Here is a 13,684-nt window from a genome sequence, read left to right as displayed (position 1 = left end):
GAGTGTGTATAGTCCCTGACTGAACCACCTCCTCGCTAACAATCCAGGCAACTCATCTCAGGCCTCCAGAAAAGGTTTTTGTCTGTTGGGTGATGCCATTGTGTGTCCTGTGTGGCTGGGAGGCTGATCAGGATGCCTCTGGTACATCCTGATCCTCTCCATGTTTATTCAGAAGTAACTCCAGCTGCATTCAGTGGGGTTTCTGTGTAAGGTTGAATATAAGACTGCAGTCTTTATCTAGCTGCACAATATCAGTGATCTGTTCAAAGCAAGAAACTAGACCTGTGGCACCCATTTCTGCTAGTGAGAAACAACTTCATTTGGTGATGTGCAGTTATTTTTCTGCTCTTATCTGACAGTAGTAGGGATCAAGGCTAAGTCAAGAAATAGAAGGAAGATCCAGAAGAAGCCTTGCCAATGCCTAGCCCAGCCTCTGGCAGATCTGTCTTTTCTCCTGATATGTCTTTTCTCTCATCTGCTCCTGAGGCTCCAAGGCCATGACAATGAGTTAACAGTACTACTGGACTTTTTGGGTTTTTTAGTACTTTTTGTAGGAAGAGTTATCTTGTGAACAATTTGCATATGCCTTGCCTTTTAAGCATTACTTGGGAGCTGTACTTTCTCTTGCACAAGAGATATTTGCAGGTAATTAAATTGTATTCTGTCTTTGAAGAAGATTTCCTTTTGGAGACTTCAGTGATTTTTTTTTAAAAAAGAACTTGTATTCAAGGACAAAGGTTGCCCGGGTTTTGTAGCTATAGCAAGAGCAGCAGAATCCCTTCTTGGTCCCCTATGAATGTCATCAAAATGCCATCTTACATTGGCTTTTCTAAAAACCTAGGAAAAAACAGGGAAATGGATTACCACGAGCCTGGCAATTTTTTTTAAAAAAAATCTCCTCTGGAATAACTGAGTGTTCTGGAGAACTGGGGTATGAAATATTTTCTCTTTTGGATTGAGGGAAATGCTTTTTAAGATGAGTTTTTCCCCCAGACTCAAAATGAGCCTATGAATTCCCTTCCCCGACCAGTAGAACAGCATTCGAGAATGACAGTTCTGTAGATATATGCAGCTTATTTCGCAGTGTTTCCATGCATCTTGGAGAAGGTGCATGGATATCAGCTTGCACATATCCACAAAACTGCAAATGATAGTTATAGGTTCAGACTAACCTCAACCAGAGTCTGAATCTCTTCTTATCCAAACATTTGGCAGAATAACTGATAACTGGGGGACTGGGGCCAGTGTTTCACACTGCCATAGCTATACCATCCTGTCCTTTCAGCCCTGCTGTCTTCACCTATGGCAGAGATCTTGCAGTGGGTTTGAATCTTTGGGCTCTTGCACCTGACAGAGAATAAGTACTAAATTCACAGCAGAGTGACTGGGAGCACAAGAGGGCCTGTCTACCAAATAATCACAGCCAGGAAAGTTTAAAAGGTCTACCTAGTGCTGTTCCAGGCTAGTCTGAGCATTTTCCTCCCCTCCTTCCCTGGGGCAGAGCATTTAACAGTTAGAATCCATAGTGTCCAAATCCCTTATTCTGCAGTGGCAACTCGCTGGGTGACCCTGGGCCATTTGTTCCTTCTCCTCCTAATCTACCCCCAGAGTTGAGAGGATGAAATGGAGAAGGGCACATGATGTCATCAGCTACTTTGGATACAGTTAGAGGAACAAGTGCTGTATAGATATTGAAGTAAATTAAATACAGGCACTATTATCAGGCTTCTAACTCTGTTGTATGTTTGCTGAAAACAATGCTTTTTGGATGCCTGTTTTGTCACAGTGGAGTGGATCCTTCTTCATATTGGTCAGTTTAGGGTTTTTCTCTCTTGGTAGCTTCTTTGTATTAAATTTGTACACCTATAGGTGACTATTTTTTCTTTACTGCATAATTTATTCAGTTGAAGCCCCTCTGTGCCAGATATACCTGCCTTGGTGGTGGTGGGGGGGGATGCCTCTCTGAGTCCACACAGCTGTTAATAACATAGGAGCTACAATCACAGATCTTAGCACAAACTGATCAGCAACCCTTTAACATTGTCTAATGGTTGATTAGGGGATGGGGCACGAATCTTGAAATTGGTACTACAAGCCACACCCCACATCATACATAGCTACTGCCAGTCCTATGGCTCTCTAAGCCAGCCAGCCAGTCAGGAACCACAAGGCTCAGTGCCTGTAGCAGCTGGTCTCCTTAGAAGTTGGGAACTGGATTTTACGAAGATCCTGAGGCTGAAGGCAGGTATGGTGTCTCTTTGCAGTTGTATCATCAGACCGTGGCTTATGTGTACAGATCACCACCAATTCAAACAAGATAGAAATTTCAGCCACAGTTTCCAAAACCACTTAGGGGAGGCCTCCCATGTACTCTGCTGTAAGCTATCAAGTGATGAGTGATCCAGCAACAAACCGTCAAGGGTGCTATCAGCCTTAAGGGAGGAGAACCCCCGCCACACACTGGTGTGTGATTCTCCCTGAATCGCCACAAAACTCTCCACTAAGATCCAAACTCGCCTTCTTGGGGGGGGGGGGGGGGGGGGGAATTGTGGTATAACCGAGGAGAGACGTCTAGGCGGACGGGGTGGGGGGTTCAGGGTCTCTGAGCTGTGCTCTCTGGAGCTTGTGGAGGTGGGTGATCACGCCAGGCAGGGGAGCAAGGAGGACAGCAGCCGAGCGGCTCCTTTCGCCTTCTTGTCTCCATCCTTGTTTACTGATGGTTCAGATAAAGGAGCCCGAGGAGGGCCGGCGAGTTCCTGGTCCTCCTAATGGCCTTCTCGGCTGCCAGCACAATGCACCCCCCGGCTCCCCCCCGGATGTTTTGACTCCCCCGCAGCCTCCTGTTTGTTGTTGCTCCCATCAGTGACATCCGATCAGGGCCTGACTTGTCCCCGCGCCGCCACCTCTCCAAGGCGGCCGCCTCCGACCGAGCCCCGAAGGCGCCCCGCTGGCCTCGGAGCAAGATCCGCCCTCCGCCCCCCGCCTTCAGGGGTCCCTGGCGCAGGTCCCCCACTTTATGGGGGCGCCCCCACACCCCAGCCTCCGGGCAGCAGGTCCCCCCCTTGCAGAAGAGGCCTTGATCGCGGGAAAGAGCATTCTGACGGCCCTTTGGACCGGCTAGTGAACCAGGGAGCTGGCTTCGACCTTCAGTCTTACTCGGACTTGGAGCGACTGAGAGATTTCCCCTGGCGGGCTTCAGCCCCCAAAAGGCGCCATCAGCGCCAGGGAAGACCCTTTTGCCTCGTGTGAAAAGGGACCAGGAGAACACGAGTCACAAAAGAGCTTTGCAAGCAGCCTCCAGGCCGTGTGGAGAATGGGGAGCGCTTAGCAAATATGAAGGCGGTGCTCGCGCGGGGGGGGGGGGGGATGCTTGGGAGACCAGCCCGCTTGCTTGGGTGTTGGCGGTGTTTGGACTTCATTTATACTCCATTAGCTTCACTACAACCCTTTATGAGAATGCCTGATTATCCCAAAGGCGACCAGCCCGTTCCATGGCAGAGTATACAGCTCACGTCCAAATTAATAACCGAGGGCTTCGGAAATGCCCCACTGGAGATGACCATCAGCCTAAATGGTAACAACAACGTTAGAGCGAACTGGCTACTCAGAAGCGTCCAAACCACACCGAGCTTCACCGTCGCGCCCCCTCTGTGGAGCTTGTGTCATTTTGGAGGGGCAGAATAATGGCTTTTGGTTTGAGATTTTGCTCCGAACATCTGTCTCTGTCACTTGCCTCCCCCCCCCCCTTTCCCTCTCTCTTTGGCAGGAAGATGTCATTGATGTGCCCTCTCCCCTGAATGTGTGTATCCACTGCTGCCAGGCATTTCCTCTTCGCAGGAGGGTACTGACTGACATGGGAAATGGCACTTGGGAAGGAGTCAAGCGCCCGCCGCCTCCTTCGCCATCAGGCCTCCTCTGCCGTATCGACTAGACGGGTGTTTTGTTGCCCAGATAAGGGATGCGGTTGGCAAGGAAACCAGAGGAAGCCAGAAGGAGGCCGGCGGGATCTCCAGCCGCCCCGGATCCTTCGGCCCCCTGCCTAGGTGCTGTCAGGAGAAGTGGCAGCCACACGTTCCTCTCTTGGGGCCGTTTTCCAGGCGCCCTCTTGTTTCCAGCCCAGCTCAGATCGCTCTCGAGGAGTTGTTGTAAAGAGGTGCTGTGCTGGGATGGAGCCCCACAACGGAGCCAACTGCAGGATGGGAAATTTATGGAGGTTTTTGAGGCGGTGTACCCTGGGAGTGGTGGGGGTGGGATTTAGGGACAGAAGGGATTGCAGTGGGATACAGTGTCACAGAGCAGCCTCCAAAGCAGCCATCTTAGCCCTGGGGACGGTCTGGAGACCGGTTGTAATTCCAGGAGACCTCCTAAAATCTGGCAGTTTGCTGGGGCGTGAGGGGGCAACGTTGCTGCCCCATATTCCCAAGTACCTCTGCATCACCCCTTAATTCCCAAGTCCCACTGGTTTCCATCATGGGAGCACCTGTCTGGGCAATCCTTTCCCTTCTGAGGCCACTGACTTCAACAAGCTGAACGCTACTTGGGGCTGCCCTCGCTGCATATTTGAAGCTCGTCTTCCTTTGGAGTAAGTACCCTTGAACTCCAAAGGGATGTCTTTCAGGACACGGGACTGAACTCTGTGTCCACGCAATTTAATGCTAAACCTGCCTGGGAGCCCCGCAGAAAGGAAGGAGCCCGGAAGCATCAGGGCCGACGGGACGCTCAAGAAGCGTTGCGGCTGGACTGCGGTCCCGGGCAGAGGCGAACTTCAGGGTCTTCCCCCGCCAGTTGCCGGGCTGATGCTGGACTTCAGCCAAGATGCCCCAGATCCCGGGCACCTTTACTCCGAAGAAAGACCCTCTAAATCCCGCGGGGCTGACTCCTGAGTAAGCATGCCCAGGAGTGCAGCCTTAACCCAGTCGAGGCAGGTTGGTGAGGTTGGCCGGCACTCTCCGGGCTGGCTGGCTGGCTGGCCGGGCCGCCCCTTCCAGGCACGTGTCGCGGGGTTGTGGTTGGGGGAGGGGACCCAAGGACTCGGACGCGCCAGGAGGACTCAAGGCACTCTCGCTTTAATGCCCCTCGGCCCGCCCGCCCCGTCATCCCGGTACAGCAAAAAGGGAAACGGCGCACGGCTGCCGCCGAAGCACACCGCGCCCAGCAGGCCATCCATCACGGGTTTAGTGCACAACTCGACAGGAAGCTGGTTTCCTTCATGCTGGTGGGACCTCTCGGCTCCGGCGCGGTTCAGTCTCTGCCTCAACTACCCCCCCCCCCCCTATTTCCCTGGCCAGGTCCTGCAGCAAGAGAGGCGGGCCGAGTCCGATGGAGAAACACACGCACACGCACGCACACGCACACACGACGAAACAACCCCGCAAGACCCCACACCTGAGCTATAGTCCCCAGCTTGACCTGAACAGGATCCGCACTCAGGGCGGGATGGGGAGGTCCTCCTTCAGCACCTGAACAGACTGGGAACTAGGCGGTTAAAAGGGGGTCGGGGTGGGAGAGCTTCCTGCTGGTCCGCTCCGGTCCACTCTGGGGCCCTGCGGGCGAGAGAAATCTGGCCATCCGGCTTGGCTGGCGGCCGGCCGGGTGCCCAGGTCGGGTCGCTCCCGCCGGGTTCCTGTCCATCAAGCACAAAGTCAAAACACGCCTTCTCCGACCTGGCCCAGAAATCGAGGGCTTCGGCGGGACACCGTCGATTAAGAAGGTGCCACAGGATCTTCGGGACTGCCCTTGGGCCGCCGGAGTAGCGGACGAGAGCTGAGGCCCCGTCGACCCAGGCAGGACCCGCGGGGATGGGGTGGGGGTGGGCTCCCCGTTCTTCGGGATCCTCTCTCCCGGGCGCTGTCCGGGGTTTGGAGTCCATCCTATGGCGGCCCCAGTCCCCAGGGCTCAGCCCCCGGGCCCTGCTCCCCGCTGCTGGGCTGTGAAGAACGGCTACCAGGCCCGGATGCCGTGCAAGGTGGCCATGCCGCCGTTCCCCTGGGGGATGGAGCCGGGCCCGGGGTTCAAGTCCGCCACGCCGAAGTTCATGAAGTTGCCGCCGGGCGCGGCGGGCTGGACGCCCTGCACGGCCGGGTAGCTGCAGCTGTAGGTGGCCTGGCAGGCGGCGCCGGCGGCGTTGCTGTAGGTGCTGTAGGCCGCCGGGTAGCCGCCGTAGCCGTAGGGGTTGAGGCTGACGTTGTAGGGCGAGCCGTAGGGCGAGGAGTCCCCCAGGCAGGGCTTCCCGTCGCGGACCAGCACCGGCACGGCGATCCTGCGTGGCGGCGGGAGGCCCACCATCTCCAGGCTTTGGTCCTGCCTCTGGCGCTTGCACTTGTAGCGGCGGTTCTGGAACCAGATCTTCACCTGCGTGGAGGTGAGTTTCAGCACGTTGGCCAGGTGGTCGCGCTCCGGGGCCGACAGGTACTTCTGCTGCTTGAAGCGGCGCTCCAGCTCGTAGACTTGAGCCTGCGAGAACAGCACGCGGGGTTTCCGGCGCTTCCTCTGCCGGGGCCGCTCCGGATCCTCGGCCTCCCTCTTCTCCTGCTCCAGGGACCTCTGCAGGGCGCACAGATCTGCGGGGGAGCAAAAGCACAAGACGCCCGGCGGGCAGTTAGACTGGCCAGAAGCCAAGGATGCCGCCTGCCCAAGCGGAGCCACCTGGATCCGAGCTGGATCTTTTCTCGCTTAACCCCCCCCCCCCATTTCCTCCCCAGTGGGCGCCCAAAGCGGCTTATACAATCTTTCACTCTCCTCCGTTCTATCTTAACGACAGCAACAGCCCTGAGGGCCAATTGGGCTCAAGGAACTTCCATGGCACGGAGGGGATTCGAACCTGGGTCTCCCGCATCCTAGACTAACCCAGACTTACCAAGACTTTGTGGGATCAACAAAGACACTCCTCCCCCCCCCCGCCCCGCCCAAGCCAGTTGGCCTCTTATTCTGAGGTACGTTTTCAAGTTCGCCACCAGAGCCGAGCATTCCTGGTGCTGCAGAAATGTGGGGCTTGGGAAGTGACTGTGAAGGGTCCCCAGATCCTCACTCAGCCGTGAAAGCTCACTGGGTGGGCTTAGACAATGAGTGGCTCTCTTTCACTGCAGGGAGCTGTGAGCAGGGGAGGGGAGATAGACGGAAATGACCCTGCGCTCCTTAGCAGAAAGGCGGAGTACAACAATGGCCGCCGGGTCTCAAGACTTCGGTCCTGCGTTTTCTGGTTTATTGAAAAAGAAGGGTGGGTGACTGGCATGGTCGTGGTGGTTGGGTGTGGGTGTCTCAACCCTCAGCCCTGAATTCTCAGGAGCCCAATCGCCTGAGCACTGCAGCTGCTGGCTCATTCCTCTGCCACCCACTGGGCCACCCACTGATCTCTTCAGATCAACAGAACCGGATCCGGAGAAAAGGACTGTCAGGATGGCTGCCGCTCTCTGCTTCCAGCCACTCTTTCTTACACTTGCCGCTTGGGAAAATTCCAAACAAGAGCTAGAATCCTGCCGGATTCTGCAGCCTGATCTACACGATCCCACCGCCACACCGATTTGTATATTAGCTATTTGCTCCAGAACTCCAAAGGTAGATACAGTCACAACAGATCATTACATGGCTGTCTATACAGTCTATTGTAGAGTCAAGCAACATTTTAGACAGGAGCCAGCACTCTTGAGCTCCCATGACTTCACCGAAATAAAGTTAGCCCAGTGCTTAACATTGAAACCAATGGGTTTGAAAAGCATTTAAGTTTGACTGGAGCTCCACCCTGGGAATCCAGTCCAGTCCACCCATCGGAACAGAATGGGAAAGGGGTTTCTAGTCTGGCTGCCAACTGGTTTCTAGTCTGGTTCAACTGGTTTCTAGTATGGCTGCAAACATTTAAATTCTCAGTCGAAAAAGATTTACAAACTGACCCATCACAAGGGTATTCAGGGGAAAAACACTCATTCGCCTTAGACAGCAGTAATACTGGCATCCGAGGGATTTGCTTCCAAGTTCATGTGGTCGGGCACGAACCCAAGAAACCAGGAATATTTTGGCTACCTCAGGGTGCACAGATTCAGGCCCAGAGATGCTCCGGCACCTTTCAGAGTGACTTGCAAGCAAACTGACGATTTGGGAAACGATCCCCATCCGGGGTGGGGGTTACAAACGAGCAAGCGCAATCTTTACACTGAAGGCACTAGGAGTTTCCTTACATTTCCGCTAGAAAAGACGAACGAGGTGCCAGTTAAATGCTGCGACCCCCATCGCCTTGCCGTCAGTCCCCCTGACCCCTAGGGTTTGATTACCAGGTTCCATGGCTCGGGGAGAGCAGAACCCCCCCCCCCTCTCGCGTTTCCAAGTGTCTGCTCCAAAGACCTTTTGACTCCTATCCAAGAAACTTCGGAGTTGGAAACTTTATTCCGAATTGTTTTCCTTTAAAAGATGGCAATCTTTCATATGCAACACGGCCTTTGCATTCCAAATAAATCCGCCTCCATTTAACACCCTGTCAACATGCATGCAATTCCCAGTGCTGTTTTCCCAAAGGACTCGCGATACCGATGACCCCCGGAAGGTATTTTCTGGCAGGGCTGCAGAGGAGGGGGTAACAGAATGGAAAGGACGGGGGTTTCTACCAGTTTATAGCCTGGCTGCAAACGTTTAAGTTCCCTTCCTTACAACCCTGTTGAGACCAGCGGAAAGCGCTTCCCGTTCATGCATTTAGTGTGGTGCAGTGCTAAATAATGGACACGATCCAATCACAGTCGTGAGTACACTTACTTGGGTGAGCGTTGGGCGGGGGGGGGGGAGGGACACACATTACTTTCGAGTATCATCAGTGGCTCATATTGAAATAAATGTTGCTGGTCTCCAAGGTGCCGGAGAAGTGAACTTTTGGTCGATTTTCTGCCAAGCACATGTATGTATCGGTTTAGTGCAGAAACAATCTGACTGGAGATCCTTCAATTTCATCGGGGGAGTCTTGAGAGGATTTTCTCTCCTGGAGACTTTGGAACACGTGGGCTTTTAAGGCTACAACGCCAAACGCACGCTGGGGGAGGTCTGGGGATTTCCTGTTGTGTACATCTAGGAACAGGTTTCGGGGAATTTCACTTTGGCTAGATCAAGTCTGCTCTATCTAACACTGTGTGGTCAATAACTTTCGCTTTTTCTTCCACGCTAATACGGAAAGAGAGGCAAAGATCAAAACCGTCGTTTCGTGTTTTTTATCAACTGGATCCAAAACCAAGTTTAACTTGTTGGCAATGCTGGTATCGGAAAGTCGCCTTAAAGGCAATGAAATTTAGCATTCAAGGCTTTTTCGGTGAAATTCTATGTAGGTCTACTCTGGAGTCAGTCCCACTGCGTCCACCGGGACTGACTGTCGGGCATGCGAAGGCAGGGCTGCAGCCCAAGTCATTTTGCGAATGGGGCCGAGCGCTTCTTCCTGGCTGCTGAGAGGAGGCGCTGGGCGCTCCGGGGCTTCTCCAGGAAACCTCCAGGAAAATCGATAATTTCCTCTGAATACCTCCCAAAACATCAGAACCCTCCCTCCCTCCTCCCTGAGAAAACTTGGGATGAAGTTTGACGACTTCATTTGACACAGGGAGATGAGGCTGCTCTCAAGAGTTGGCTCCGAGTTCCAATTTCAGCCCTTCACTTTCTTGCCATAGAAACATTCAGTCTGCTTCCAGTGAGGGAAGGCGGGGTATAAATGTTTTGAATTACTAAATCGCGATGATTTTGAGGACCGAAATCTGCCCGAGAGCCGCAGGGAATGGGGTCATGTGGCTATTAAATGCGACTGAAAGCGCTACAGTCCCAGGAAGCCTTGGGCTTGGAAGAGGAATCCCGTCGAGATGACCGGGAAATGGCCCTTCTTTCCGGGAAGGTCTAGGGTGGGAGGCGGCTACGCCACTCCACAACTTGAATCCCGCTGAAGAAGAACGACCGGAAGACTCTGGAGCAGCCTTAAAAACGTCCCAAGCATCCAGAGGTCCCTGTCCTGGGGACCCCGGCCGGAGGTGACTTCAATTCGGGTGAGAAACAGACCCGACTGGGATGTAACTGGGGAGGGGGGGGGCACACACTATAATGAAAATGCTAGATTGTATCTAAAAATCAACAACCACATACAACAATATAAAGACAACCACAATGTCGTAATATTCATGGTTTAGTGATCACGGGAATAGTAACAGGGGTTGCTGCTACTCGACTTTGTGCTGCGAGAAAACTCTGGGCCATCTGGGAATCGCCTTGAATTTAGGGCGACTTCTGAACAGACCTCGCGAGAATCTGGTTGTGACAAACGAAAAGGGACAAGGAAGCGGCCAGGGGTTCAAAAACTGTATTCTCTCTTTTTCTCTCTCCCTTCAACCTGCAATAGGGAGAGTAATAGTAGTGACCTACCTTAGAGGGCCGTTGGAAAGGTACTTAAACATTAACGTACATAAAGGATTTTGAACACTGTAAGGTTTTGCACAGGACAGTCGTTTATAGGAAGGAAGGAAGGAAGGAAGGAAGGAAGGAAGGAAGGAAGGAAGGAAGGAAGGAAGGAAGGAAGGAAGGAAGGAAGGAAGGAAGGAAGGAAGGAAGGAAAGAAAGAAAGAAAGAAAGAAAGAAAGAAAGAAAGAAAGAGAAGGAAAGAAGGAAAGAAAGAAAGAAAAGTTATGATGCACTGGAGTGCAGCATCCGGAGCATCCTGGGCCCTCTTTCGCTTGTTCTGGCCCAAACCCCATTGAATCCAGAAGGACTTTCCTCCGGTAAGCAAGTCTGACCTTCTGGGATCAGGCGAAGTAGCCCCGCAGGCTGCGCCGGCCTCCCCTTTCATCTTTCTTATTTAGGCCACCACTCGCCAGGCTGCTCTCTGTGCCTCCTAGAGACTATCTGTCTACCAGAGAAGGAAACCAGCAGGCGCCTCTGCGAGAGGAGGCCGACTCTTCTCTTGGCCAGAGAGTAACCCGAAGCCGGTCCCTCCCGAGTCCTTTCCGCGGAGCCGGCCTGGGGGAAAGGGGCAGGGTTTCTCATGGCGGCCCCCCGCCTCGGCCCCTCTCCGTTCTGGCCGGCTCCGGGAACCGACCCAGCAGTGCCTCCATTGCCCCCCGTCCGGCCCGATTCCCGCAGGCGGCGGCCGGCTTACCTTTCTTGTCGGGGCGGGGGTCGTGCTTGGCGGCGGGGCAGGGCGGGTGGGCTCCGGTCCTGGGGCCGTGGGGGAGCGGGCCCCCTTCCTCGGGCGGCGGGTAGGGCTCCTGCTTGAAGGCGGCCAGCATGCAGGAGGGGGGCGAGCCCAGGGCCGCCAGCTCCAGCGAGGCCAAGGGCGGCTGCTGCTGCTGCTGCTGCTGCTCCAGGCTCAGGATGTCCTTCACCGAGAAGGGCGTGCTGCTGCTGCTGCTGTTGCTCACCGGGCTGGGGAACATGGTGCGCGGCGGGCGGGCGGCCAACCACCACCACCACCGCCGCCGCCAAGGGTGGCTCAGGGGCCACGGCGCCCGCCCGCCGGCCAGAGGGGCGCAGGCAGGGGGGCCGACCGGCGCGGAGACTGGCGGTCCGGGGGCGCGGCGGCCGGCAAGCCCCGCGGGGGGCGGGGCCAGGCCAGGCGCGGCACCGAGGGGGCGGGCGGCCAGGGGCGACCTCCGGCCCACCTAATATAGGCACAGCTGCAGCTCAGGAACCCGGCCCGGGCCGTCCATCGCACAGGCCCAGGCGCTTGCCCTGGCCTCTGAGGGAACCCCCGGACTGGCCGGGGGAACCCCTAGGGCGAAATCAGGCACGGGGTGGGGGAGGAGCAGCAGCAGCAGCAGCAGCAGCGGCCCCGCCGAAAAGCCACCCTTGATCCCAGAGGCTTGGGGAGCAGCCAGGAGCCCCGCCTCCAAACCCCCGTCCTGCAGGCTTCCGCCATGCCTGCCACCCTTCCTTTCTCCCCTCGGTCAGCCGAAGCCGTCGGGCTAGCCCGGCCTGCTAGGACTGGCAGCGGGGGCTCCCCGTTTATTCCGGCTGGGCTGTTTTTCACACCCGCTCGGTCCTGAACCGGAAACAAAGCGCCGCCGACTCTGTCACTCCGCCGCGGGGGATTCGGGGTGGTGGGAAACGATCCCCGTTGGGGGACTGCTTTTATGATCATGTCAGGGCCTGACAGGGCTCCAGTTATTGCGAGGCCTGCCGCACTCCCAGGGGAAGGGGAGCCGAGCCGCGCTTTCTGAGCTCACAGACTCCACGGCCCCTCCAGCAACTCTTGGCCATGCAGAATCTGTGCAGAGCTATCCCGTCTATTCCCACGGCCCTTCCTCAACAACATCCCGACCTGTGGTTGAGTAACAGAAAAGGATGAATGAGATAAGTAACAACAAGGACACCAGCAACAGGGGAACAAAGCCTACACTTGGGCATAAATCAAAAGTTTGCAGTTGGCTTCCAATTCAGGGACACCGGCAGGAGAAATCCAAACACCCCCTCCCGCCGCCCCCCCACTCCCTCAGCATCCCAAGAGGCCCCGGCTTAATAAGTCACGCCTCAAGGGTCTCGTCCCATCGTGGCTGTTCAGGCGGAGGGCCCTGAGAAGTGGGTGTCCGCAGCCGGCCCTTAAGAAGCGTTTGCACTGATGCATTGCTTAACAAACCCGAGAGCAGCACAGAATTGCGCTGGGCTTGGAGAAGGAAGAATGATGAGAGAGGAAGGAAGCTCACTTGGAATAAACAGCAATCCCAGGGGCATGTTAAAGACTAAGAAACTTGGTTTGCACGGACTGGGACGGTGGGACCCATTTCTTTCGGATACGGAGTCCCCTCCCCCCACCCCCACCAACAGCCTGGCGGCAGGGAGACCATCGTCCGAAAGGGGATCTTTTAATTTAGAAAAGACCGCTAAGAGTGGGGACCGGCGGCTCCCGGGGAGGACAGAAGTGGAAGAGCTGGTGAGTTCGGCGGGACCTCCCTCCCAAGCTCAGTTGGTGGGCCAAGTCCCGTAGGGTGCGGGAGGAGCCCGATCCACAAGTCTGAGCTTGTATGTTCGGGGTTCGGGGAAGCGTGGCGACGTGGGAATGCTGCCTAGAAACGCGTTACAGAGGCGAACTGGATCCTGGCCACCTCTCGTTCCCCACAAGCGGTTCCGTTTCAGAGCTTGGGTCGTGGCTACTTTTTAAAAGAGCACCCCACCAGGGATGTAGCTGGATCTGGAAAAAAAAACCCAATCACGTGTCGTCCGTTTCACTTTAGGAAGGGGAGTGGAGGAGGAGGTGGCGTCCTTCGTCCCCACCCCACCCCCTAAAAAGGCATCGAGGGGGCTGCGATCCTAAGAAATCAAACGAGCTCGACTCGATTTCCGATTCGACTTACTTCCTTAACAGGAAGATTCAGTTGTTAGGAATACCCCCTTATCAAAAGAAGGACCTGCGAAAAGGACTGCGGTGACCTTCCTATTGTGGATGGCGCCTTTGAGGATCTCATAGACAGGGCTGGGTTCGAGAAGAAACAAGGGAAGCTGCTGCAGTTCAGGGGATCGAAATGAATGAATGGACGTAGTCGTCCGCAATCCCAGCCTGCCCGGGCTCAGACCCTGAAGCTGACGTCGGTTTGGGCCTCAGGTGATGACCTGGAGGACCCTGGTCAGTTGCAGATGTTTTCTATCGTGTGCGCCTGCCGGCACCCGCGCCCCAAGCGGGGCTCAGGCAACAAATCTGCTCTGTGGAAGTGCAAAGAGGGAGAAAGGATTTCAGCCCTGCTTTCTG

General features: G+C 55.4%; 1 protein-coding gene across 1 annotated transcript; it reads right to left on the bottom strand.

The window, feature by feature from the left end:
- Positions 1–5,050: 5,050 nt before the first annotated feature.
- On the bottom strand, positions 5,051–11,485 carry NKX2-5 (NK2 homeobox 5). Its single transcript, XM_048490631.1, has 2 exons — positions 11,102–11,485; positions 5,051–6,560 (listed from the first exon to the last, which is right to left on the bottom strand). The coding sequence occupies exons 1-2, from the start codon at positions 11,376–11,378 to the stop codon at positions 5,941–5,943; spliced, it is 897 nt and encodes a 298-aa protein (XP_048346588.1). The 5' UTR covers positions 11,379–11,485; the 3' UTR covers positions 5,051–5,940.
- Between the last annotated feature and the right edge of the window lie 2,199 nt (positions 11,486–13,684).

This window comes from Sphaerodactylus townsendi, linkage group LG03, assembly GCF_021028975.2.
Source record: "Sphaerodactylus townsendi isolate TG3544 linkage group LG03, MPM_Stown_v2.3, whole genome shotgun sequence".
Lineage (NCBI taxonomy): Eukaryota > Metazoa > Chordata > Lepidosauria > Squamata > Sphaerodactylidae > Sphaerodactylus > Sphaerodactylus townsendi.
Note: the sequence above shows the minus strand (reverse complement) of the source record. Positions and strands in the feature narration are given on the sequence as shown.